Source organism: Peromyscus eremicus, chromosome 1, assembly GCF_949786415.1.
Source record: "Peromyscus eremicus chromosome 1, PerEre_H2_v1, whole genome shotgun sequence".
In the NCBI taxonomy this organism is placed as follows: Eukaryota; Metazoa; Chordata; class Mammalia; order Rodentia; family Cricetidae; genus Peromyscus; species Peromyscus eremicus.
Genome location: NC_081416.1, coordinates 185,355,107 through 185,381,866, shown reverse-complemented (window position 1 = coordinate 185,381,866; position 26,760 = coordinate 185,355,107). Strand labels below are relative to the sequence as shown.

Below are 26,760 nucleotides of genomic sequence, written 5' to 3'. Positions count from 1 at the left end.
TTTTATTGAATATTTTACATCTATGTTCATAAGGGGAATTTGTTTGTAATCTTATTTTATGGTTGGATTATTTGTGGTTTTTGAATCAGGTGACTGTGGCCTCATAAAATGAAGTTGGCAGTCTTCCTTCTGTTTTTATTTTGTGGAATAATTTGAAGAAAACTGGTGTTAGTTCTGACTGGAATTTCTGGTAAAACTTTGTGCTAAAACCATCTGGCTCTAAGTTTTATTTGGTTGGGAGAGTATTACAGATTGTTTCTATTTCTTTAGGGGTTATAGGTGTGTTGCAATTATTTATCTGATCTTTATTTAACTTGGTAAGAGGTATCTATTGAAAAAATGATCCATTTCTGTTTGATTTTCCAATTTTGTTAATTACAAGTTTTAAAAATATGACCTAATGATTATTCAGATTCACTCGATGTCTATTATTATGTCTCCTTTTTCTTTTCTGATTATGTTAATTTGACTGTTCTCTCTATTTTTATTTAATTTGGATAAGGGTTTGTCTATCTTGTTGATTTTATCAATCAATTCTTTGTTTCATTGACTCTTTATTGTTCTCTTTTTTTTCTGTCTTATTGATTATAGACTTCAGTTTGATTATACTACAGTCTATTCTTTTTGGATATGCTTTCTTCATTTTGTTCTAGAGCATTCAGGTGTGTTGCAAATTGCTAATATCAGATCTCTCCAATTCATTTTGTAAAAAGCTAGATGAATGTAGAAGTAACCATCTTATTAAATAAGAAACACAGAGCCAATGCAGAGATGAAAGCTCAAGAGGTCAGAACTAAGAGCCTTACCCATCACTTCTGCAGCTATCCTCTTCAGCCCAGTGACCTACTTCCTGTGTGTTTGTCTTTATATAGACTTTCTGTTCTGCCTTCTCATTGGTTGTAAACCCAGCCACATGACTGCCTCATCACTGCCTGTCAGTACAGATCTCCAGGTCTTCTATGGTTGGTATTGAGATTAAAGGCATGTGTCTCCAATGCTGGCTGTATCCTTGAACACACAGAGATCTACCTAGCTCTGCCTACCAAGTGCTGGGATTAAAAGCATGCATCACCACCGCCCAGCCTTTGATATAGATCTAATAGATCTGACCCCCGTGCAACTTTATTTATTAACATACAAATCACATCTTAGTGCAAATAAAATATCACCATAAATGAACCTTATTTTTCCACCACTTTCACTTTGTCCTATAAGTTTGGGTGTATGTTTTATTCATATTCATTTAATTCTATGAAGTCTTTAATGTCTTTATTCTTGTCTTAATTTCCTAGTCATTCATTAGCGAGCAGTTCATTTTCCATGAGTTTGAAACTTCTCTGTTTTTTCTCTTATTGTTGATGTTTAGGATTAATCTGTGGTAGTCTGGTAGGATTCAAGGGGTTGTTTCAATATTCTTACATTGTTTGAGACTTGTTTTGTGACCAAGTATTTGGTCAATTTTGGAAAAAGTTCAATGAAGTTCTGAAAAGAAGAAATACTCTTTTGTGTTTGAGTGCAATGTTCTGTAGCTATGTGTTAGGTATTTTGTTTATAACGTCTGTTAGCAAGAGTGTTACTCTGCTTTGCTTTTGTCCTGATGACTAGTCCTCAGGAGAGAGTGGGATTTTGAAATCTCCTACTATCTATGTCTAAGAGTCAATGTGTGATTTAAGCTTTAGTCACATTTATTTATCTTTCTTTTTAAGTTATGTTTCTTTTAGTAATGTGAGTGACCTTGCATTTAGAGCATTGATGTTGAGAAGTGAAATGTTATCTCTATGGATTTCTCCTATAAATATGTAGTATATTTTCTCATCCTCTTTGATTAATTTGGGTTTGAAGTGTACTTTGTTAGATGTTAGAAATGCTTCCCTCTCTTGTTTTTTAAATCATTTTGCTTAAAAAATTTTCTAGTCATATTAGTCTCTCTGTTACATTCTATGATACTAGAAACTTAACCCAGGACAGAAAAAGGACTTGACTCTGTCTGTCTATCTTAAAGAGTGAGACACTAAAAGATACACTAAAGCACTACAGAGGTTATACCCGTGTGTGATTGATTCAAGAATAGGAGAGATGATGGGCATAGAAGTTATAGTTGAGAAGCACAATCAAGCACGTAACATATCACTATCTTACAATGGAAGCATGAAGTTGGGGGAAGTCTATATATATCCTTGGGTTCTGTTGTTTTTTGGGTGAGTGTTTGTTTTTTAATAGGCTCCTATTGTTTTGGCCTTGTGTTTCAGCCTTCTGAGCCTTGGGATTAAGGCCAATGTTGTCACAGCTGATGAACCTGTACATTTCAACAAATAATACTAAGCACTTGGGAGGCTAATTTGAAGAAATAAGAAATTCATTCATAATATCATAAAAAAACTCTAAGTGATTAAGGAATCACCTGGAAAACCAAATAAATAATAAGTTTCTAAACTGTCTCTAGACAAAAAAAATGTGGGACAGAGGAGAAAATTTCATTATCAAAGTAAATTGTGTCCATTCTAGAATATTTAAAACATACAGGGAAAGAAGGTGAGATGGAAAAAATAATGGCATTTTTTGAAAGCAAGAATTTTTTTATTAAAATATTTATACACCTAAAAAATTTTATAGTCATTAACTCTGAGGTATGACTATCTTTGTTTTTGAGGTATATTTATTATTTGCAGAATAGATACTCTTTCCACATCCATTCTGGCAGTCTGTTACTTTTTATATTGTATCTGATACTACTGACATATCAATGAAAATTGTTGTAAATTTCTGTTTTCTTGTTGTATTTTGTTGGTGATGGTGATGTTTGTGAGTGTTTCCCTTGTTTTGATTTTTTTGGTAAGAGATTGTTTTGTTTCTTGTGTTTTTATGGATGAAGTTAACTTTTCTTGTTCGATTTTTCCCTCTATTACCTTCTGTGGTGCAGCATTTGTGGATAGAAATCATTTAAATTTGATTTGTAATGGAGTACCCTGTTGTCTCCTTCTATAAGGATTGAAAGTTTTTCTGCATATAGTGGTATGGGTTGACATCTGAGCTCTTTTAGCATCTGCAGGACAACTGACCACATCATTCTGGCTTTTATAGCCTCCATTGAAAATCTGATGATATTCAGCTAGGTCTACATTTATATATTACTTCACCTTTTCCTCATACCATTTAATATTCTTCCTTTGTTCTGTGTATTTAATGTTTTGACTATATTGAGAGGGCATCCTTTTTCTGTTACAATCTATTTGGTGTTTTGTAAACTTTTTTGTACCTTTGTAGGTTTTTCCTTTTCTAGATTAGGAAAACTTTCTTCTATGATTTGGGGAAAAATATAATGTGGGCATTTGTGATGGGATTCTTCTCATTCCTCTATTCCCGTTATTCTTATGTTTGACCTTGTCATAGTGTTTGAGTGTTCCTGGAAGTTTTGTGTCAAGGATTTTTTAGATTTAGCATTTCCTTTGATAATTGTATCTATCTTGTCTCTTGTATCTCCATGACTTAGATTCTCTACTCCATCTCTTGTATTCCTGTTTGCCACCTTGATTTTTCTTTTCCAAAAGTTCCTCAGTTTGTGTTTCTTCACAGATTGTTTCCTTTTTCAAATCTCATACAGTCTTATTCATTCCTTTCAATTGAATGTTTTTCCTTTCCTTTCGTTAAGGGATTTACTCATTTCCTACTCATTTTTGTTTATCTTTCCCTCAATTTCTTTCAGTGATTTATTGATTTCCTCTTTAAGATCCTCAACCATTTCTAACAATTTGGCTTTAAGGTCTTTTTATTATGCTTCAGCTCTGTTGGAATAGTCATGGTTTGCTGTAGTAAGATAGCTGGCATTGGGAGTGACATACTGCCTCTGCTGTTGTTGATAGTATACTTACACTTTTGTTTCTAGGCATCTGAGTTTGTGGTAATTATAGGTCTAGATGCTTATTTATAATTTCTTCTTATTTGTATATGTGTTTGGTTCCTTTGTTTCTGTTTTCTCTTTTGTCTTCTGGCCAGTGTGGCCTGAGGTTCTTCAAGGCATCTCCACACAACTTGTGGGAAAAACTTCTGGTGGCCAGATTGGCTTCTGTTCTAGAGGGGGAAATATCCCCAAGTTGGGCATGAACACTTTGAAGCAGAGGTGATTGAGATTGTGGATATGATATGGGTGGGGGAATCAAAATGGGAGATAGTAAAGAGGATGGCCAAAAACGTGGACTTTTTACAATCATGCATGTTCTCTGGTTGAGTAGGTAATCACCTACAGTGTTATTGGTCTGAAGCACTGTGGTCTGCAGTGTTGGGGATGGGCAATAGCATTTTGTGGACAAGGACAGTGGGGGAGATTCAAGGATGGCCTATCTGGAATTCTGGGGGCCACTGTGGTCTCTGGTAGAGCTGGGAGAATCTGACATCAGTGGACCTGTGATATCGTTGAAAGGGGAAAAATGGAAAACTGAGAATAGGGTAGGCTGTCATCAAGAGAATGAAAGAACTTGGGGGGTTCACCATGCAAATGGCCTACATAGATTTTTGTTGGCAGGCATGTTAAAGGTTAGAGACTTGATTGACAAGTGTAGGGTTGTGTTGAATCATTGACTTGTTCTGTCACTGGTGCTTTATCTGTGGTGAATAGTCATATGTTCATCTGCCCAGGAAATGTACACACAATGTTCAAAACACATGTGGCAACAACAAAGCTTTGTAAACAGTCAATTAGAAAAAAATTAAGTACAAATTATTTAAAAGTAAAGGTACTCAGATGAGCCTTATAGTGTTTCCCAAGCTGCTTTATGGGCCTGTGTTGCAACCTCTGTTATAAACACACATCAAGTGTATTTTACACCATGTGTTCCATCAAACCTTGCATGCTATTTGACAAAATGTGGGTCTTTACCTTCCTTCTCTTCCACCAAATCCAATCTCACAATTCCTTACCCAGCTCACCAGCACCCTACTTGCTGTGCACTCAATTCCCTACCTTTGGCCCTATTGCCAGTGGAACACAGAAATCATCTAATTATAACTTCCCTACTATCACTCATTGCATTAACACAGATCCAAATTCCAGGAGACATTTCCTGGATACTCACAGCCCACTCCAGCCAAGGAAACAGAAAAGGTAACTGTAAATGTTCACCTTTCCTTCAGCTCCTCAAAAAACGCAATGCCATGTCATGTGCCCAGCTCTGTAGCTGAATATCGTCTTCTGCTAGCCACATCAACAACTCCAGTGGTTCACAAAGATCTTCCCAACCAAACCTCCTTTTCTATACTCTATGGTTTATTCTGGTCATGCAACCTGAACAACTAAACCTAGGAAACACTCAGGACACTGTGGCCAGAGAAGCTTACTGGCTATCCATAGATATTTACTTCTCCTTCCATTCTTCCCATTCAAATTATCCATTACCAAACTCAGTTTTATAACAGACATTCTAAGCTGCACTTTCCTTACTCTATAATGCATTCCTATGGGACAAAGAAATACTGATTGTAAAACCTGATTTCTTCGCTTCAAGGGATCTCTTCAGATCCCCCCTAATGTCCCATCTTCATTAATCAGTTTCAGCTCCCAATATCTAAAAATATATTTTACATGGGAACCTCACTGGACAATTCTATCAGGATGTCAAAATTTTTTCTACCAGGCAACACACAGCTTCCAAAAACTACAATGACAAAATCACAATAACAGAAATCAACACTCACTGCTTATTCATATCTCTCAAAAGGTATGGTCTCAAATCCCTTAAAAAGATACTCAAAATAACAGAATGGATGTGAAAATATGACCCATCTGTTTGTATGTGTTCATAAGACATTATTTGACTGCCTTAGCCAATTTAGTGACTCTCATAAGAAAATATCATAGTCTCATGGATTCACACATTACATGTGTTTTTCATATTGCTTGATAATTCCAAAATGAAGACACGATCAGGATTGCTGTTTGATTAAGCCTGAGTCTTTTTCTTTATCTGCTAAGTAAGCACTCCCAAAGCAGAAATGGACACTACTCTTGTGGAAGATGCCAATGGTTCATGCTATTTATGGGAGATGCACCCTCATGAATTTGAAAGCTTTTGTAAGCTTCCAGCTTCTTATGTCATTCCATCCTCTGTAGCTAGAGATTTCCTGCCTGGCCCACAGTCAGGACAAATCTTTGTCACCTGCCAGTCCCACAGCTGTCAGACCCAACCAAGTAAACACAGAGACTTATATTGCTTACAAACTGTATGGACGTGGCAGGCTTCTTCCTAACTGTTCTTACAGCTTAAATTAATCCATTTCTATAAATCTATACCTTGCCACGTGGCTCTTGGCTTACCGGCATCTTCACATGTTCTTTGTCATCGTGGCGGCTGGCAGTGTCTCCTTCTGCCTTCCTGTTCTTTCTTTTCTCCTCTCTGTTAGTCCCACCTATACTTCCTCCCTAGCCACTGGCCAATCAATGTTTTATTTATTGACCAATCAGAGCAACACATTTGCCATACAGAACATCCCACAGCAATCCTCAAAGCACAGGACAGTTGTTTCAGTATTATTAAGGGGTGGTTGGGAATACCATCCAGTTCAGGTTGGTCCTTCTATTGACTACAAAGGATTATCTGTAAATCTCTGTCTGTAATAAACACCATACCCTTTTACAGAACACCAACTAAAAACAAACACTTTCCATTGGCCTTGGCCTTTTCCCTGGATGAAGTCAATAGGAACCCTGATCTTTTGCCAAATATGTCATTCGTATTTGAATTCTCTGAAAGTGGTTGTAAGACTGTGTCAGAATTATACAGTCTCATGCCTTTATTTGAAGAAAAGCAAGATTTTCCCCCTAATTATAATTGTAATGAAGAGACTACGTGTATAGTGATGCTGACAGGACCAATCTGGGAAGCATCTGCGATGGTTGGGACAAGCCTGGACCCCTACAGATCTCAAAAGGTGAGACATTTTTGGTGTGGGTTTGTCAGAAATCGTGACTCTGTTGGTGCCACTCCCAGATGCTAAGAAGAGTGTGAGGAGGATACTAGCCTCACACTTATGTCAGACAATGTGGCTCAAGGGTGCTTTTCAGAGACTTGATGGGGCCTCATTTCCTTTTTTGAAATTGAGATGAGGAAAGAAGTAACAGGCAAGAGGATTTTATGGAACTCTTTGCAAAAAGTGTGTTTACAAGTTCTTAGGAGTGCATGCAATCTCATGCTGCCCCCCTGTGTCCTAGGTCCTCCATCTTACCTATGGACCTTTCCATACCTTCCTGAGTGATCATGAAAAATTTCCCTATCTGTATCAGATGGCCCCCAAGGACACAGCCCTACCCCTGGCCATGGTTTCTTTCATGCTTCACTTCAATTGGAACTGGATAGGACTGGCCATCTTAGACAATGATCAGGGTACCGAATTTCTATCACATTTGAGAAGAGAGATGGAAAAAAATTTAGTCTGCTTTGCCTTTGTGAGCATGATCCCAGTCAAGATGGATTTATACATGTCAAGAGCTGAAGTATATTATAACCAAGTCATGACATCATCCACAAATGTTGTTATCATTTATGGTGACACAGACAGTACTCTAGCTGTGTCCTTTAGAATGTGGGAATCTCTAGGTATACAGAGAATATGGGTGACCACCTCACAGTGGGATGTCACTACAAGTAAGAAAGACTTCACCTTTGACTCATCCCATGGGACACTAGCTTTTGCACACCACCATTCTGAGATTTCTGGTTTTAAAACTTTTGTCCAGACACTGAACCCTCTGAAATGCTCAGATGAATACCTCACAAGGCTGGGATGGATGAACTTTAACTGTGAGGTCTCAGCTTCTAAGTGTGAGACACTGAAGAATTGTTCATCCAATGCCTCATTGCAATGGCTAATGGGACAGACTTTTGACATGGCTTTTAGTGATGACAGTTATGACATATATAATGCTGTATATACTGTGGCCCATGCTGTTCATGAGATGCTTCTTCAACAAGTGGATGATGGGAAAGGACACTATGGTAACTGCTTGAAGGTAGTGTGTCTTCTATTGGATTAAATGCTGTGTCATCAATACCATCGCCTTACAGTCTGTCAGATGCCCTGATTTACTTTATAAATATTTAATAAAATAGAAATACTTCTGAAATATTTTCCTGGTAAGGATGTAATCCATAAGTTGATATAAATCTTAATGCAAAACAATGGAGTGGAAAACACAGTTTATCAAGGAATATCAGTGATTATCTTACAGAGCATCTGAATATCATCGCCCCTGCTCTATCACTGGAAACATAACAGTCCTTCCTCATTAATCCTCTCCATGAGAAGAAGAGCCCTACTTCATCAATTGTGAAATATGTGGTAATCAGTGTATCAGATGGTTTTTACAATTGTTCTCAATAGATTCTGCCCCACTGTAGGCTCTGGGGAATGTCTTTGGCACTTTGAGAGTAATTTCACAGGAAACAGTGCTATAATTCATTTCAGAACATACATTTGTATACATGTGTGTGAATGGATTGTTCTCATTGTGGATGGGAGTATGTTTCTGTATGTGTATATCTGTGTTGCTGTGTATATATGTGTTTCTTGCACATATATCTATCTGCATATCTATCTGTCTGTGGAACTGAGCATAATTTTGTCTCATGTCAGTGTCTTTCTGTATGGGAGTTTGCTTCTATGTATAACTTCCTGTGTGTGTGTGTGTGTGTGTGTGTGTGTGTGTGTGTGTTTTACATTATATGTGTCTGCATGCGACTATTTGTCTATTTTGCATATTGCTTGCACATATGTGTATCTGTGTTTCTTTGTGTCTGTCTGTCTCTTTGTCAATTTGTGTTTGGATGTGAGGATAAATTTGTCTATGAGAATGTCTCTCTCTATGGGTGTTTCAGTCTGTGTATGTCTCCTTGTGTGTATTTTTCTATAAAAGTGTGCATTTGTGTGTGAGCCTGTGTGTTTGGCAGGTTTCTGTTTCTGTGTGTCTATTTGGATTTATGTGCCTGTTTATGACTTTATTTTCATGTGTGTGTCTGACACGCATATATAAGTATGTGTATATTGTATATAGCCATGTGATATACGTATGTCTCTATGGATGTGAGTCTTTCTCTCTGTCCATGTGTCTCTCTCTCACTCTGTGTGTGTGCATTTTTCATATCAATGTTTGGTATCTTTATGTATGTCTGTGTTTCTTTTTGGTAGTTTCCTCTGAAAGAATTTAAATTCTAGGAAGGTTATGATACTTTTATTTATCCACTTACTTTTATTACATTTATCCTCTGGGCACCTTCAATAACATTGCTTTTAAGAAGAAATCAGTATATTTTCTAACTTCAAGAACAGGCACATTCACTGTAGAATGCTGTCTCTCTTTCAGTTGCACTCCTTTCTGAGGAAGACTCACTTCACTAATCCTGTTGGAGAAAAAGTGAATATGAACCAGAGAGAAAATCTACAGGCAGAGTATGACATTTTCCAGGTTTGGAATTTCCCAAATGGATTGGGACTTAAGGTGAAAATAGGAGAATTTAGTCCATATTTTCCACATGGTCAACAGCTCCATTTATATGAAGACGTGATAGAGTGGACCACAGGAAGTAGACAGGTGGGTCTGACCTAACTGTAATCATTTCTGATACACAGCGGTAACACAGTCATGTGGGCCCATATCTCCTGCCTTGTAACTAGTGAAAGGAAACAGACTGCCACAATAGGATGGTCTTTCTAGCCTCCCTCTTTATGTTTTTTCTTTTCAGTTTTTGATGTGACATTTTATTAATTCTTTGAAGGTCTCAGACATGCATGCTACCCATACAGTGAATTTTTCTCCTTGCAGAAAATGTTTCTGGTATTTAATATAAAAAGAAAATTGATTGTTACCACTGTACTATATTATTTCCAGTAAAGTGAGCAATATCCTCTTGATGCCATTCTGATTATTACACAATGCTTCTCCTTTTTTTTCTGCTGAAAATTTGACATAGATGCTGAAATACTGAGGCTAAATGTGAGGAGGATTAAAGTAAACATTTGCAAACCATTAATTATTATTATATAATTTGCCTTGAGACTTTTTACCAACAGGTTCCTAAATGGTCAACATCTCTAACCACACATTAAGATAATATTTTCATAACCCATTTAAATACCCTATAAATGATAACTTTGTTCTTTCTTTTTTTCCTTCTTTTTCCTATTAAATATCTATGGATGTCTTGTCTGCATGTATCCCTCTGCAACACTGGTATGCCTGGTGCATATAAATGTCAAAACAATGATTTGGATCCCTGGGAATTGGAAATAGTTCAGGGCCACACAGTGGGTGCTAAAAATCAAACTTGGGCCTTTTATCTGATCAGGAATTGTTATAGATAACTGAGCCAATTCTCCAGCCATGAAGCATGTCCTGTGTAAAAGAAATTACTCATTAGAGGAATATTTCTTGATCCCACTTATTCTTTCACAGTTCATCTAAACAAGAGTGTATCTAATTTCCTTATGTGTGTGGGGAGGAGGTAGTAGAAGAAAAATAAATGACTTCTTAAAATTTATAAATGATTTATTCTACTAAAAGTCTAAGGTATGTTATAGGTATGAATTCTGATGTGGGTAGTTTCATGGTATTCAATTCCAAATTTCTGACTATAAAGTAGCATGAAACTTAAAGGAGTAAACTTCAGAAAAGTTCTCAAGTTTGAAATAAAGTTGTATCTCATAGAGACCAGATAGTTTAAATTCTACAAAATATTCTTTTTTTCAGATTAACAAGGAAAGTTACTATCAGGGAAGAGGACATATGAGCTGAAGGTACAGAAACTGAACTTTCTATCCGTTCAGAGAGCAGCAATGAAATTTCAAGTGTGCTCTAACCAAGCTCACTTGAGCATTACAAAAAACATCCACTGGAGGCATACAGAAGATTAGGAACAATGCAAACAGTGCTCTACTCCCAGATATTAAATTTTCAATGCAGAAAAAGGAACAAAAATATAAAGAAATCAAATCAATACAAATCCAAATGTCAGACTCATAGGCTTAAATGTGAATATGTTCAAAGACATACTAAAAAAAGAATCCAAAGAATGATTATAACAGTATTCCAGAATATCAAGCAGGACACAAATCACCTCCAGCAGAATGCAATGAGATCACAAAACCTTGCATAAAATAAGGAAATGAGTGAGCATGTGACTAACACATTTGAAAAGGTATAAAATGATGAAAAATTCAAACTAAAATATGTAAAGGAAAGAAAATAAATCAAAAAAATTCTAGTAAAAATTCTCACTAACAAAATATTTCAAGTTGAAGATAATATGGCATACTTGAAAAACAGGCAAAAGAATTAGAAAACTGATAATGTGACAAAGGTAAAAATAAGGACAAGGGAAAGATATATGGGACCAGGGGGATAGGATTAAAGGATCAAATTTATAATCAATGAACAGAAGAGAAGAAGGAATTACCAAGACATCTACAGTATATCCAGTAAAATACAATGGGAATTTTCCACAATATAGGAAGACACGTAGACATCTAGAGACAGGAGGCATTTAAATTCTAAACACATATCAGATAGAAACCTCCCCATGACATATTTTACTTAAAATTTGAATTATAAAGATAAAGAAAGAAAACTGAAGGCTGCAGAGAGAGAAACCCATTTCTTAGAAAGGTCCCTTCTAGATAACAGCAGATTCCTTCATGAACTCTGTTAAAAAGGGAGAGTATGAAGGATGCAATTCAAGTAGGTAGAGATATAGCTGCCAAACCCTCTTACTATACTCAACAAAGTTATCCTTTATAATCAAAGGAGGCTCCTCATGGGTATAAACTTGACTACATCTGGAATTTACTATTATCGGGTTTTTTTGAGATAGGGTTTCTCTGTGTAGTTATGATGCCTGTCCTGCATCTTGTTCTCTAGTCCAGGCTAGCCTCAAACTCACAGATTTCTGCCTGGCTCTGCCTCCCTAGTGCTGGTATGAAAGGCATGTGCCACTGCCAATCGGCTCATCTCAAATTTATTAAACCTCAAAAATGGAAGGCATACTTGAGAGGTGTTTTTTTATTACTTAATTTCAAGTAGGAATATACACTTTTGAAAAATATTCAGATCTTTAAGATAGGAAGACATGCCTTATATCGAGTGATGGTGGTACATACCTTTAATCCCAGCGCTCAGAAGGCAGAGGAAGGTGCATCTTTGAGTTCCAGGGCAGCCCCTGGAATTGTTGAGACCAAGGTTGGATAAAGCACAGGGACAAATAGCCAAACGAATGGAAACTCATGAACTATGAAACAATGGCTGAGGGGTCACCAGCTGGATCAGGCCCTCTGAATGGGTGAGACAGTTGATTGGCTTGATCTGTTTGGGAGGCATCCAGGCAGTGGGACCGGGTCTTGTGCTCATTGCATGAGTTGGCCGTTTGAAACCTGGGGCCTATGCAGGATCGCTTGGCTCAGCCTGGGAGGAGGGGACTGGACCTACCTGGACTGAGTCTACCAGGTTGATCTCAGTCTGTGGGGAAGGCTTTGCCCTGGAGGAGGTGGGAATGGGGGGTGGGCTGGGGGGAAGGTGAGGGGGGTGGGAAGGGGGAGAACAAGGGAATCTGTGGCTGATATGTAGAACTGAATTGTATTGCAAAATAAAAATAAAAATAAATAAATAAATAAAAATTAACAGTAATTTATAAAGAGAAAAAAAAAGAAAAGAAAACCACAACATAAAAGGAATATTTATAGGTAATCATATTGTGTAGAAAGTGAAAGAGGCCATGCATAGGAGACACTGTGATTTTTGACACAGAACTCAATACTGAACAAAGGATGCAGAGAATGCAACAATTAGCAACTGTCTTCAGAAGTATATAGATCCCTATCACCAGGTTTTGATTATACAAAGTCTTTTTTTATTATAAACTTTAAGAAATCCTTTAATTAACTTAAACTATCTAACCTTTATTCGAGTTCCCCAAATACTTGCAGCCTTTATAAGACATTTTGATCTCAGGAAACTGTGGGAGCCCGATCTCGGGTTCCTCGTGGCTTTATGCAGCAGGTCCGCATAGAGGATGATTAGGGCCACGGGTCTGAGTACAGGTCTCTGAGATGGTCTGCACTTGGCTGTGCTGGGGGAGGAGGTCTTTTGCTCCACCCCTTGGCTTCTCTATAAAAACCCTGGGGCAGAGACAGTCAGGGCCCATTGGAATAAGTTCCAGGCCCTCTCGAGGATATCCTTTATTTTCTATCTGTTTATCTCCACAAGATTCTCTGCAATAAATCCTTCTATCTAATATTTCCTGCTGCTTGCACTCAAGAAAACTCTGGGGAACTGTGGGGGTGGTGGGTAAACACCCCACAGAATGGCGCCATGAACAGGGACTAAAGAAAAAGAAAAAAAGAGACTAAAGAAAAGAAAGAGGGGACTAAAAAAAGGGGGGAACAAAGACAAATGAACAGGGACTAAAGACAAAGTAATAGGGACTAAAGATAAAGGAAAATAATAGTTTTATTACAGTGTTTTTGGCGAAAGTGTGGGTCAGCCCTGCCAGTGGAAAGGCATGCCGGTGTTATGGAAAATATATATTATATACATCTATCTATCTCTCTATATATATATTATTGAGAGGCAGGGGTTTTATCCTTGTGAGAAAAGGAAAGCAGACTGGAAGGATGTCAAATGCTGCAGTAAAATTCTCTTTTGTCAAAATTTTCTATATTCTATCCCTTTCTCAATTTCTATCTGTGAAAAATAAGTATAAGGCATAGCATAGTAATATAGTGTAGGAAAAACTTAGAAGTATAAGATCATGTAGAAAAAAAAAATAAGGCAACTAGACAGAAAAACTCTACAATTTACTAACTTTGGGGGCTATAAACGCAAACTGAGAAAAAATCTTTCTTTGGGATTTTTGGGTAGTAAAAAAGATCTTCTTTGAGCTTATGGGGAAGAATAAGTTTCCTATGGAAGCTTTTGACCTGGGGACAGCTGAAATGCAAAGTCCAAGCAGCAAGAGAAAGTAATTTCTTCCTGAGGCAAAAATGGGGGTGCAAGAAGTCAAAGTTTAAAGTTGGGAAGTTTTGGGAAAAGTTGGTCCTTCTTTCTACAGGGGAAAAAAAATCTTTCTCCTAAACTATAAAGCTCTTCTTGGAAAACTTGGGGGAAAAATCTCTCTAAAAGCCTTAATCTTTCTCAAACTAAAAGCTCTCAAACTTAAAAACTAAAGCCTTTAACTTTCTCTCTCAGAAGGACAAAAATCAGAATCACCTGAAGATATTAGTATGGGGACCACCTGTGATTAGCTCTAAAGGAAAACAACAAACCTCTTAAGACAGCAAAACCTAAATTCTTTCAAGCTTTAAAAATTCTCCCTGCAATGCAGGAGGCAGGGACAAGTTCCTAAAAACCTCTTCTAAGCCCTGTCTCTTCAAACTAGTAAAAGACAGTGGGTCAGAGTACCCTGAGGGAAACGCTTGGGAGAGTGTGGGTAAAAAGCTACAGAGAGCCCAAAAGGGCAGGAAACTTTACCTGAGAAAAGCAAAAAAGCCAAGCTTTTCAGTTACAGCTGAGCTGAGGCATCAAGGGTTTTGTTTCTGAGTGAGCATTTCAGAATGACAAACAAGGTGCTCCTAATGGTCCTAATGCAAAGATCCCCTGAAGCAATGCAAACTGTTAACATTGTATCCTTGCTTCTGAGCAAAAACCCACAGGCGGCTGGCCAGCTTCTCTGAGTTGGAGTGCATTTCGGGGATACTAGGATTCCTGCAGTGGTAAACTTCCCGGAGCACAGAGCTGAGGCAGGAAGGTGGAGGACCCAGGGAAAGATTGCTAATGAACAACCAAAGCTAAACCCGGTGGGAATGGCACAGTTGTGCACTTTCCTACAAGTCCTGGGTTGATAGGTCCACAGCTGCAAAAAGGAAATCTGAGAAAAACCTTTCCTATCAGAGTAAGGACCTTCCTGGGAAAACAGTAAAGCTGTACTGTATCTGAAGCAGTTGTGCTGCTGAGTCAGAATGCTTACTGGGGAAAGAGCCCAGCCAGGGCAGAACAGAAGTATCCAGGAGTAAAGCTTTCTTTTCTGTCAGAGAAAGCATCTCTTTGAGAAAAGCTTTGTTTCAACTGACTCCCTGAGATGAGGGAGTGTAGCCCTAAGGGGTGATTGCCTCTGGCATAAGCTCTGTCCTTGAGCACCCAGACAAACACAACCCACTGGGGGACTGGGCCAGGTGAAGGCCTAATGAAACAAAACACCTGTCTTAATGTGAGTTTAGAGGTGGCAAAAACCTCCCTTGTTAGATTTTCAGTCTGTATGCAAACCAGACCCCAAAAACAGAAACAGACAAAAAGTCCCTACCTTCAGTAGCAGGGAAAGCCGCCACTGTAGTGTCGGAAACTGTTTCTGGGGTAGAGGGGATAAACTGAGACCAAACTGGGATGTGTCTGGGAGAAAGACTCTGAAGAAACAGAAGGGACATAATCCTCCCCAGAAAATTCATGACCTGAAAAAGCTGCTAGAATTTGAGGCAGATTTGCTGGGAGAAAAAAAAAAGCCCCTACCTCCAAAAGCAGCTAGCAGAGGTACAGAACTGCAGACAGATATCTGAAGCTCTGCATCTGTAGGGCAAGGAACAAGCAAAATTAGAATAAAATCAGTGGGAGAAAATCTCTCTGAAGGAGCTATGGAAAAGCTGTTGTAAATGCTTTGGTTTTTCACTGACTGGCTAAGACAAGCACAAGCCCTGAGGAAAGTTGCTATCAGAAATGCCAGCCTCAAAGTGTGCTAACTAGGCAGGTGCAGTTCTGATTTGGGGGCCAGTGTCAAATGAAGGAGAGACACCTGTTGAAGCCAGCTGAGGAGAGATTAGAAATCTCCCAATGTGCCATAGCTGAAAATGTAAAATGCTTGTTCCAATCTCCTGTTTCAAAAGGAAAAAACTTTGTTCAAACTTCCCAGGCAAGAATTTGTAAGCAAGTCTGGTAAAAAAGAACTTAGAAGTTGACTCTCAGACCCAAAAAGAACTATGGGAAATGAAGTCCAAAAGCTAACTTGCAATAAGGCACTGATATAAGGGAAATGCATTCTGGGAAATGTAGTATTTCAGCTAAAGATGGTGATACTGTTCAAAAACTTTTCATCTCAGAATGAAGTTTCTTCTCAAAGCAATGCTAGAAAGCTTAATTTTACCTCTTGAGAACTCAGATCAGACAAAAAGCTACCTTTATGAGCAAACAAGCCCCTTTAAAATTCTTGAGAAAGCAGTTTATACACTGAAAGTTGTCTTAGATATGAAGAAACTTATGTTGAAATTAAAAAAAGTTCTTTGCCTTTTGAAAAAACTGCCTGCAATGAGTAATTCCTTTGCAAATCTAATAAGGAGACAAGTACACAAGCATTCAAAAAGAAATGACTGCTTTATAGGTGGGAAACAAACTTCAGAAAATGTAGCTGTCTTAAAAAGAGTTGCTTCATCTGAAAGTTCCTTATTAGAAATCAGTGCTAAATATCACAGCTGCTAATATCAGGAGTTAAAGCTAATGAAGTGAAAATACTAAATACAGTTTGGAGCTGTGCCACTTGTGGCTTTACTAGCTCCTTTAGAAAAATACTTTATATCACCTAATAGCTGTGCAGTATTTGGTGAAGAGCTTTCCAGCAGTTAAATACAGTAATTTTACCCTCAGCGTGAAGTGACGTTTTTCTGTAGAACAAACCAAAAGTACTGCTGTAATAGAAACATTTGTCTGAATTGAAGTACTTAGGGGAGCTATTATGAATTTGGGTGAAGGGACAGCCTCTAGTTAAAAACCGTTTACTGCTGACAGTGCATCTCTGCCAATTCAGAAAGGCTGAGAGAACTCGGCAACTTTGGAGTGTGGCTTCATTCTGGGAAAGTTACAGTCCCCTAGCAACAACTATCACAATTCTAACAACAGCACTCACTAAATTCCAGTGCTTTATAACAAAGCTGAATATAAACTCTAAACTTTAGAAATGATGTATGTACTTCCTGTCTAGTTAAGAGAATCTTTCTAATACAGATAGTGATAATAATTAAGAGTAAGAAGTAGAAAAAGATGAAAATAAGATATGTGAGTTTGTAAAAATTCTCTTGTTAGATCTCTGTTAAGAAATCTTTAGGTGTTTGCGAAGTTAAATATATGCCAATGGTAGCCCTATATAAGTTTTTCAAAATAGATCTATAGAGTTCCTTTAATAATATAAGCTTGCAAGAAGAATCTAAGGTAGTCCTAAGACATGTAGTAATAAGCTTGTAAGAAGTAAAGATGCTAGTTGTAAATGTAAGTTTAAATAGGAAATAAGATGGAATGAACATAAGAAATACATAAGAAGTAATAAGAAATATATTTGCTAAAGTTGTTCTATAGTTTCCTTAAGGAGTATAAATAAGTAGATATTAATACGTTACATGTGAGTTTGTAAAAAAAAGTGTAAATGTTGAATGTGAGTCTAAATGCTTTGGAAGGCAAAAAAATGTTATATGTGAGTTTGTGAAAAAGTGTAAATGTTAAGTATGAGTCTATTAATGTATATGGTGAAAGAACCTGAGACACAGAAGGTAGTGTCCTAGCAGACTGCAAAGCAGGCAGTCGGAGCGGTTTTAAAAAAGTTCCAGAAGCCGCTAAGAAGCTAAGAATGGCAGACGCCAGAACCAGCACAAGGCATCCGCAGCTGAGATCCGTGGAAAACCGAGGCAACACAGAAAAACCTGAGCTAACATCAAAAATGGTGCGGTTTAGAATATTACTGTGCCTAAAAAGGTCTCTGTGAGGATAAAAGTTGCAGAGATGCTTGTTTGAACTAAAATTGTTAACAGCAAAAATTTTTGGTTGTAAAACATCTCTTCATATTTGGAAGTGAAAGCCTGATACCAGAATTTACTTTTTTAAACATTTTGAACTTAAAATAATGAGATAAAACTACAAAAAGATTTTTGTTATGAATTTCTTCATATTTGGAAGGCTAGTATCAGAATTTATCATTTGAATTTTGGGACTTAATGAAATAAATAGAGATTTCATTGCAATGGGACAATTTTGAGTTTATTCATAGTAATGACCTAGGAACTGTTTGCTGGAATTGGGTTAAAAATGGAACTGTTTAAATGAAGAAATTTATTTCTACCTAGAATCAAGATGCAGTTTTGTGTATGCATATATGCTTTATTAACTGGTGATTCATGAATTGTTTTGTGGAACTGTTTATGTAAAAATGGAATTACTTATGGAACTGGTTTTGTGTTACAAATGGAAGTATTTAAACAAAAGTTTGGGTTTTATAACTAGGTTTGAGATTTTGCTTAAATTATAAAGGGGAGAGTTAATATTCCTTAGTCTAATTTCAAAAATTGAGTGGATTAATGTCATGTTTTGTTAGTAAGAAATGCAAATGGGGTATATTAAGAGACTACTTTTAAAGTGTAAAGAGTTTTTTTTAAGAAACTGCTTTTGGATGTTTTGCTAAGTTTTCAAAGTGTTAATGGTTAGATTGAGAAGATTGCTTTTCAAGATGGGTTTGTAGGAATTGTATGAGTTTGGGTTCCTCTAACTAGGTTTGAGATTTTGTTTTAAATTATAAAGAAAAGGAGGAGTTCTGAGTGGAATTAAGGTTGAATTATGTTTGCAGAAATTATGTTTAACCTATTGATATTAATGCACTCTGGTTTTGTGGAGTTAAGGAAATATTTAAGCTTGATGTGAATACATCGAAGTTTTTCCTGTGTTCTGTTAGCAAGAAAATTCAAATGATTGAGTTAAAGTTGTAAGACGGAGAAAATTGTTAACTATATATAGCACCATATATGCTAATTCAAATGGTTCTCTTAAGAGTTTGCTTTGAGTTGTAAGATTGAGAGAATTGTGACTATGTATAGCAATATTTATGTTAACCTGCTAATGGTAATGATGAAGCTAAGGGATTCTTTAAGTTTGTAGTCACCTTAAGAGTTTTTGGTTTAGAAAGGGCTTGAGGCAGCTAAGACTGGTGTAGTCACCTTGGACCTAATTCAAAAGAGAAATGCCATGTTTATCATCCTCTACTCCCATACTGGGAGGTGTAACAGCTTGGAGATTGCTGTAAGCCATTAATAGTTGTTTTTTATATATTAAGAAAGGGGGACCTGTGAGAGCCCATTCTTGGGTTCCTCATGGATTTACCCAGCAGGTCCGCATAGAGGATGATTAGGACCAGGGGCCTGAGTGCAGGTGTCTGAGATGGTCTGCACTTGGCTGTGCTGGGGGAGGAGGTCTTTTGCTCCTCCCCTTGGCTTCTCTATAAAAACCCTGGGGCAGAGACAGTCAGGGCCCATTGGAATAGGTTCCAGGTCCTCTCGAGGCTATCCTTTATTTTCTATCTGTTTATCTCCACAAGATTCTCTGCAATAATTCCTTCATTCTAATATTTCCTGCTGCTTGCACTCAAGAAAACTCTGGGGAACTGTGGGGGTGGTGGGTAAATGCCCCACAGGAAACATTCCACCTAAAGCTCCATACATATCAATCCAGCACTTCCTCACCACAAATGCACCAGGCTCTGCCTATTTAGCTGTTTTACTCTTCTTCATTTTGTTTGTCATGCTTTGCAGTGGTATTTACTGGAGTTCATGTTTCCTATCAGAGATTTGAAGAGATATTTCCCATGTTTCAGATCTTCATTTATCCCAGCTTGCTTCACTGACCATAAGCAAACTGAGGAGGAAGGGTTAGTTAGGCTCATGGGTTACAATAAAGGGAAGACAAAGTAGAAACCTGGAGACTGCAACTAACCTCTTTAGGAACAGTGTTTACTGGCTTGCTCTGCTAGATATCTCCTACAGCCCTGCCTAGGGACAGCACTGCCCAGAGTGGACTGGGCACTCCTACATCAATTACCCATTAGTAAAAATGCATAAATAATATGACAGCAGCTAGTTCCTTGGAGAGATATATTTTAGTTAGGTTTCCCTCTAATATTTCAATGGTTGTTCTGTCAAGGTGATGAAAATTAACTAGAAAAATAAGTTTACACTCCATGATGTTTGCTCACAGCAACAACCCATTTTTTCCCCTAAATTTCTAAGATTCAGAAGCTACCCAACTTCACATCAGATTGTTTTCATACATTTACTTGTTGGGCATTATAAAACATACTATGTTTAATGTGGTCACTCATTTGGTGTATGTAAAATAAGCTTATCAATATTTAAAAATGCTAATATTATATAATTATGGAAGGAGTAGGTAAAACTCCTGATATCACCATGTGTCTAATTTTCCTCAGATGCCACCCTCTGTGTGCAGTGCTGATTGTGGTCCTGGATTCAGAAAATTCTTGCAGGAGGGAATTGCAGCCTGCTGTTTTGATTGCATCCCCTGCCCAGAAAATGAAGTTTCTAATGAGACAAGTGAGTGTTTGCTGCTAAGATAAATCTTTCACGTAGATCATCTTCTCCCAAACACACTGGGATGATCAAAGGTTCTAAAAGACATCTGTAAAAATAAACCATATCACTTTCTCAAGTTAGTTTTTATTGGACTATGATCATTAACAATGTCACTTTAAATAACATGTTATGCCATGACATATATCTTTGACTCATTGAAAATCATTGTAGATGATCTTTTCTCAAAGAAACAGTTTTGATAATAAAACTATAACGTGAGGGAATTCTGCACAATGTCTTAACTAGTGACTAATCTTTTCTGGAACTACATGTAGATTAGTTTCCAGTCATAAACCTTCAATAATACTTTTTCTATTTCTATGTCTGTATGTGTTCTTACATAAGATTATATGTTCCATGTACATGCAGGAAATCAATGGAGAACAGACTAGTGTATCAGGTACATTGAGCTCTTTCATGTGGGTACTAGAAACAAAATCTAAGTCCTCTGTAAGATTAATGAAGAGTGGAAATAATTACTTGTAATATTATAAGAAACTGTTCTCTATGATAAAGAAGATTTCAAGCAATATCCAGAGAGCCCCCTTTTCAAAGGTTCAATGTCATTTGTAATCTAGGGAATTGTGGATAAGTGTTGGCACATAATGTAGAAGTATTGAGTCCTATAGTCAATTTGTTTATATAGAGCACACAGTTAATAATGCCAAAAGTAGAAGATTAAAATGGTTTTGTATGAAAGCAACAAGCCACAGTTATTTCAAATGGTGTTGTCACCTACACAGCCCGTACTTGTCAAATGATTATTTGTTTAGAGTTGGTTACATAAAAATGGCAGATACATAGATTTTCTCTCATTTTGCCTGTTATCCTATATAGTGAACGACCTTAAAGGACATTTATGGCCATTAATGTGCTTCAGAAATAATATCCCTTGCTCCTAAATCTGATAATGAGTTCATTCCTAGGACACATGTAGCAGAAAGAGGTTTCCAACCCCTAGAGGCTGTGTTCTGATCTTTATGGACTCACACATACAACATACTCCAATTTTGTTACACATTATAATGAAACTGTTTTAAATATAAAACCATATAAGAGTAAAGGGTATTTACAACAATAAATACAACAACAATTAACCAAAAATTTAATTATTTCTTTAATTATTTATATGTATGTGAGATGGGTGGTTATGTGTACACAATTGCAAGTGCATGTGAGAGGCATCCAAGGGCCCCTTATTTAGAGTTACAGCCAGTTGTGAGACACCCAAGATATGTTCTTGGAACTGAATACAGTTCTTCTGCAAGAGCAGTACATTATCCTCACAACTGAGACAACTTTCCATTCCACTAAACAAATTAACCAATTACATGGGTCCATAAATGCATTGTTCAAGAAAAAAAGACTTAAAACCTAGAAGCATGTCATCAATCTATTCAATTATTTGATATATAGTCTCATTTCAAAAAATTTCCATGGTAGAAATTACAACTTATGGATCGGGTACTATTCCTCAAAACAAACCTTCTGTGCTATCACTCTTGCTTGAGTGTTCTTCTTTTATTATGATCATGGTGTTATATCAATATCTACTTCACACTTGAGTACACTCACATAGTCTGGGTCTCATATAGACAGAAATTAGTGAAGGATGAAAGTGGTTGTCTATTCCCAAAGGTGATGGAATCAAGAGGTAAGGCTTTTAAATAAGTATATACAGAGGTTTCTACCTTCAAGATAGGGTTACTCCTTCTTATGAACAAGACTCAGGGATAAAGCATTCCTAATGCAGGTGAGGACACCAACTGAGGACATATTTATTTGTTTAAATTTTTTCATTTTAAAACATAAAATTATATTTATGTGACATTTGTCTCTCATTCTCATCCTCCTGTTTTCCTCATATAAGCCCAATCACTCTCATATTTGAGCTCTGTTGTTACTTATACATGTAGATACACATATACATATACAAACACACACACACACACATCTTACTGATTTTGAAGGAACTCTATTGAGGCTGATTATGGAAAATATGGTTCTAGCAAGTTCTACCCTTCTCCTCCATTCCTTTTTTCTTGCTAAGATCCATTAGATTCCAGTGATAGTTTGAATGAAATTGGCCCCATCAGAGGGTGTGGTCTTGTTAGAGAAGGTGTAGTCTTATTGGAGGAAGTGTGTCACTATGGATGCAGACTTCAAGGCTTCTTAAAATCTTAAACCATACACAATGAGACAGCTTACTTTATATTACCTATGGATCAAAATATGTAAAATGCTCAGCTTCTTCTCCAGCACCATGTCTGCATAGCAACATGCCCCACCATTATGGTAACAGACTGAGCCTCTGAACTATAAGCCACTCATTTAAATGTTTTCCTTCATAAGAACTATTGTGTCTTGTATAATATTAGGAGGACTAGCCTTAATATTATACATCCCAGGGACTCAGGAGAGAGAACTAGGAACAGCGAGAACTATTTTCGGGAAATAGAATCTCAGTACACTGAGCTCTTAGTCCAGGTTTATTCTTCCCAATCTTCTTCTCCATCTTCCATGTCCTGGGAGTCCCAGTACACTTACAAGCAGTAGTCCCTTGGCTTCCAGGCTTCCAGGGTCAAATGGAGGGGTGATAAGAATCATATAGGGGGGCAGAAATTGTTAATTATCATTTGCAACCCAAAAGGGAAGTGACTAATGGGGAAATGAATTAACTAAAGGCTAAGTTTAGGTAATATCTAAGAAGAGGGATCTTATGTGCTCAACTATAATCTTAAACTTGATTGGTAGAAAATGTTAAGAATTTATAAGTTACTAGGTCAATGGGAGAAAATAAAACTACTTCCTTTTTTCCTGTGGCTCCTGTCTGTCCAAGCTATCTGCCGTTTTTCTGCAGGGTCCGGGAAAGTGTGATCAGTTGCTAGGCAACCTGTGTACAGCTAGATGCCTCTGATGATAGTTAAAGGGAGATTTGGAACTAGAGGTAAGATTTGGGAAAGCAGGTAGTGAAGTTTATTTGGCACATCTGCCAGGCCTTCTCAAACAGCTACTCTGGACGCTTTAGTCTGTTCTTAGAGAGTACAGAGGTATCTCTGATAAGGTACTTTCCTTGATCTGTGGATGGACATGGCCGGATGCTGCCAATGATGATAATTACAGGGAAGCTTCAACTGGGGTTCTGACTGTGCATAGCTGTCAGCACATAAGGTTATCTAAATATTCCTAGAAGTGATTAGATAAGGAGATAGAGGTCTATAAAGTTAGGAAGGCTGTAAGAAAAGGAAGGTCTGAGCTAAATTGTGTGAAGCTATTATTTAAGATCCACCAGACCTAGGTGGTGTCTCTGTGTAGAAATGACCTTAATTTAGGAGACTTACTGTGTGGTGGTTTGGACTGTTGTTCCTGTTAGTCCTTTAATGTGGTTAAGGGGGAATATCTGGTTCTAGTGCAGAAAGGGAAGAAATGGATGGGCTGGGGGGAAGGAAGCCTTTTCTGGGGATGTTCTCCAGATACCTTGAATGTATAAGTCCAAAGAGTGATCAGTTCACACTGTTAGCAATTCTTAGGGAAAAATCAATTGGGAAAACTATGAAAGCACACATGATTCTCATAACAGAAGACAGCTGATATATAACAAGCCAAATAATACCAAATGCTCCTTGGAATTTGGCTTCCTCTGAAGGAATTCATTGATTCGTTCAGGTGGTGGCTTTGCCATAACCAGCTGAGTTCTTATAATATATTCCTCTGGCCCATAGCAACTGTGGTCATGGTTCACTTTATAGCAAGAGAAATGAGGCTACATTCCTAAAGATAGCCACCAGGGTCTATTCCCTTATTTGGTGCTTTCTCCTCCTGAGACTGACTATCAAGGTCTAGCTACTAAAGTATTGAAGTACAATTAGCAAAAACTGCCTTGTGGCTCTCCTAATTAATATATCCAATCAGAATTAAACACTTCATCATAACATGGGGTTCCCATTTTTCCTTTATACATTGCCTTTTTCCTAAAGGCCACATCTCTGTCCTCTCTATTCAGAGGCAATTCTTTGTCCTCTCTGTCCAAAAACCCCTTCCCCAACTCTCTTGTTGCTTTATCCTTCTCTTTCATTCTCTATCTCATGATTTTGCTTCCTATTTCCTGACCATTGACATCTGGTGCAAACAAATATACTTTGTGTTGAGAACTTGGCTTGACATGTCATGTGCAGATGCCAAGGGTCTCTACTGATTCTGTCTAGTATCTCCTCTATGTCGATGGGTTTGGGCTGGTAAATTGATACTAGAAAGTGTACTATAGGACATGTCCAAATAGAAATCACAGTCTCCATCAATTACAAGAACAGCATTCATAAAACAGACAGAAAGACATCAGGAGGTACTACAACCATCGAATCTAAGACTTTACAATACACACTGTGCAAAATAACGGTTAATTATTTTACTCTCTGTCAATTTACCAGTTGAAGATTTTCATCATAGCATTCAGAATGTACTGAAATGACATGTGCTTTCTGATAATATAGCAAATGGCATCATCAACACAGTTAAATAGACAACAAATGATTGTTTAATTTAAATCCTCATAAAATAATGAATGAGTATTTTGAAATGGAAGCATTGGTATGCAGCAATGTACTTCAATTACATCATCAGAAACAAATGAAGATATTGCAATGCTTCTTCAACACACTTAATTGTAATATGTCAAGAAACGACTGAAGCTGCATTAATCATATTTTTCTTTCTCCATCAGATGTGGATAAATGTCTGAGGTGTCCAGAGGACCAGTATGCCAACAGAGAGCAGGAGCGGTGCATTCACAAATCTGTGATCTTTCTGAACTACAAAGATCCCTTGGGGATGACTCTTGCCTCAATGGCCTTGTGCTTCACTGCATTCACAGTTCTTGTTCTTGGGGTCTTTGTTAAGCACCATGACACACCCATTGTGAAGGCCAATAACCGGAATCTTAGTTATATATTGCTCATCTCACTCATGTTTTGTTTCTTGTGCTCCTTTCTCTTTATTGGCCAACCCAATACAGATACCTGTGTCCTGCAACAAATCACATTTGGAGTTGTATTCACTGTGGCTGTTTCCACTGTGTTGGCTAAAACAGTGACTGTGCTTTTGGCTTTCACAGTCACAGCCCCTGGAAGAAGAATGAGCTTCTTCATAATTTCAAGGGCACCCAACTACATCATTGCCATATGTACCCTCATCCAAATTATTCTTTCTGCAATCTGGCTGCTAGTTTCTCCTCCCTTTATTGACACTGATACACACTCTGAGCATGGCCAAATCATCATTGTGTGCAACAAGGGCTCAGTTAGTGCATTCTACTGTGTCTTGGGATACCATGGCTCCCTTGCCTTAGGGAGTTTCATTGTGGCTTTCTTGGCCAGGAATCTCCCTGACAAGTTCAATGAAGCCAAGTTGTTGACCTTCAGCATGTTGTTGTTCTGCAGTGTGTGGGTCACCTTTCTTCCTGTCTACCATAGCACCAAGGGCAAGGTCATGGTGGTAGTGGAGGTCTTCTCCATTTTGTCCTCAAGTGCAGGTCTGCTGGGATGCATCTTTATCCCCAAGTGCTACATAATTTTGTTAAGACCAGAGAGAAATTCTCTTCAAAAGTTAAGGGAGAAATCATCTTACTGAATACTCATTTCATAAATTGTTACTGAAAACTGTAGTGATGGTACCTGTTGTGATATAAAGCAAGATGTATGCATTAGCCAGTGATTATCATTGTTTCTTCTAATGATAATGCCCCAAAATGTCATGTATACTACTTTACTGTATATTGTGTTCTATAATCTTCCACTCAGACACATATTTTACAAGACCTTGTTCTTGGATATTAGTGCATAACCGGTGTGTTCTTATATTTTTCCAATGCAAAGTAGTATTTAAAATAAACTCCAAGGAATTCTTTTAATAACTGAACTTCTTAGTGCCTTTTAATGTAAGAGAAAACAGAGAAAGTTTGTTTTAGAGGAAATGAATGTTTTCAGATGATGATATTAATTACCCCTTGTGGAAGTGACAAGAGAAGCCTGTTGCATCCTGGGAGTTAGAGGAGTAAAATTTAGGAGAAAGAAAGTTATTTTGTTAAATAGATAGAAAAAATATTGTGAAAGATGGAGACATGTATCAGCATTTAAAATCATATATGGCTTTTTCAGAGGAGATGAGTTCACTATCAAATCCATATATCTTACAGTTCATAGGCACCTCTAACAATAGTGCCAATGGATCAGATGCCTTTTCTGTCTTCCAAGAACACTTACACACAGGTGTGCACATAAGAGCACACTCAAAAAGCACACATACACATAATAGAATTAAATGAAAATTTTAAATTGAAGTTTACAT

General features: G+C 37.4%; 1 protein-coding gene across 3 annotated transcripts in view; it reads left to right on the top strand.

Annotated features, from left to right (window-relative positions):
• LOC131902655 (vomeronasal type-2 receptor 116-like) overlaps positions 1–26,305 on the top strand; it is a 32,386-nt gene extending 6,081 nt beyond the window's left edge. Inside the window, exons 2-6 of one of the 3 annotated variants that reach the window (XM_059253669.1) lie at positions 6,630–6,873; positions 7,202–7,999; positions 9,350–9,577; positions 20,256–20,379; positions 25,139–26,305. In XM_059253669.1, coding sequence (XP_059109652.1) covers positions 6,630–6,873; positions 7,202–7,999; positions 9,350–9,577; positions 20,256–20,379; positions 25,139–26,043 — 2,299 coding nt within the window. In that variant the 3' untranslated portion in view covers positions 26,044–26,305. Of the gene's footprint in view, positions 1–6,629; positions 6,922–7,201; positions 8,000–9,349; positions 9,578–20,255; positions 20,380–25,138 lie in introns of all 3 variants that reach the window. The other 2 variants (XM_059253670.1, XM_059253668.1) reach the window with 2 other exon arrangements.
• The last annotated feature ends 455 nt before the right edge of the window (positions 26,306–26,760 follow it).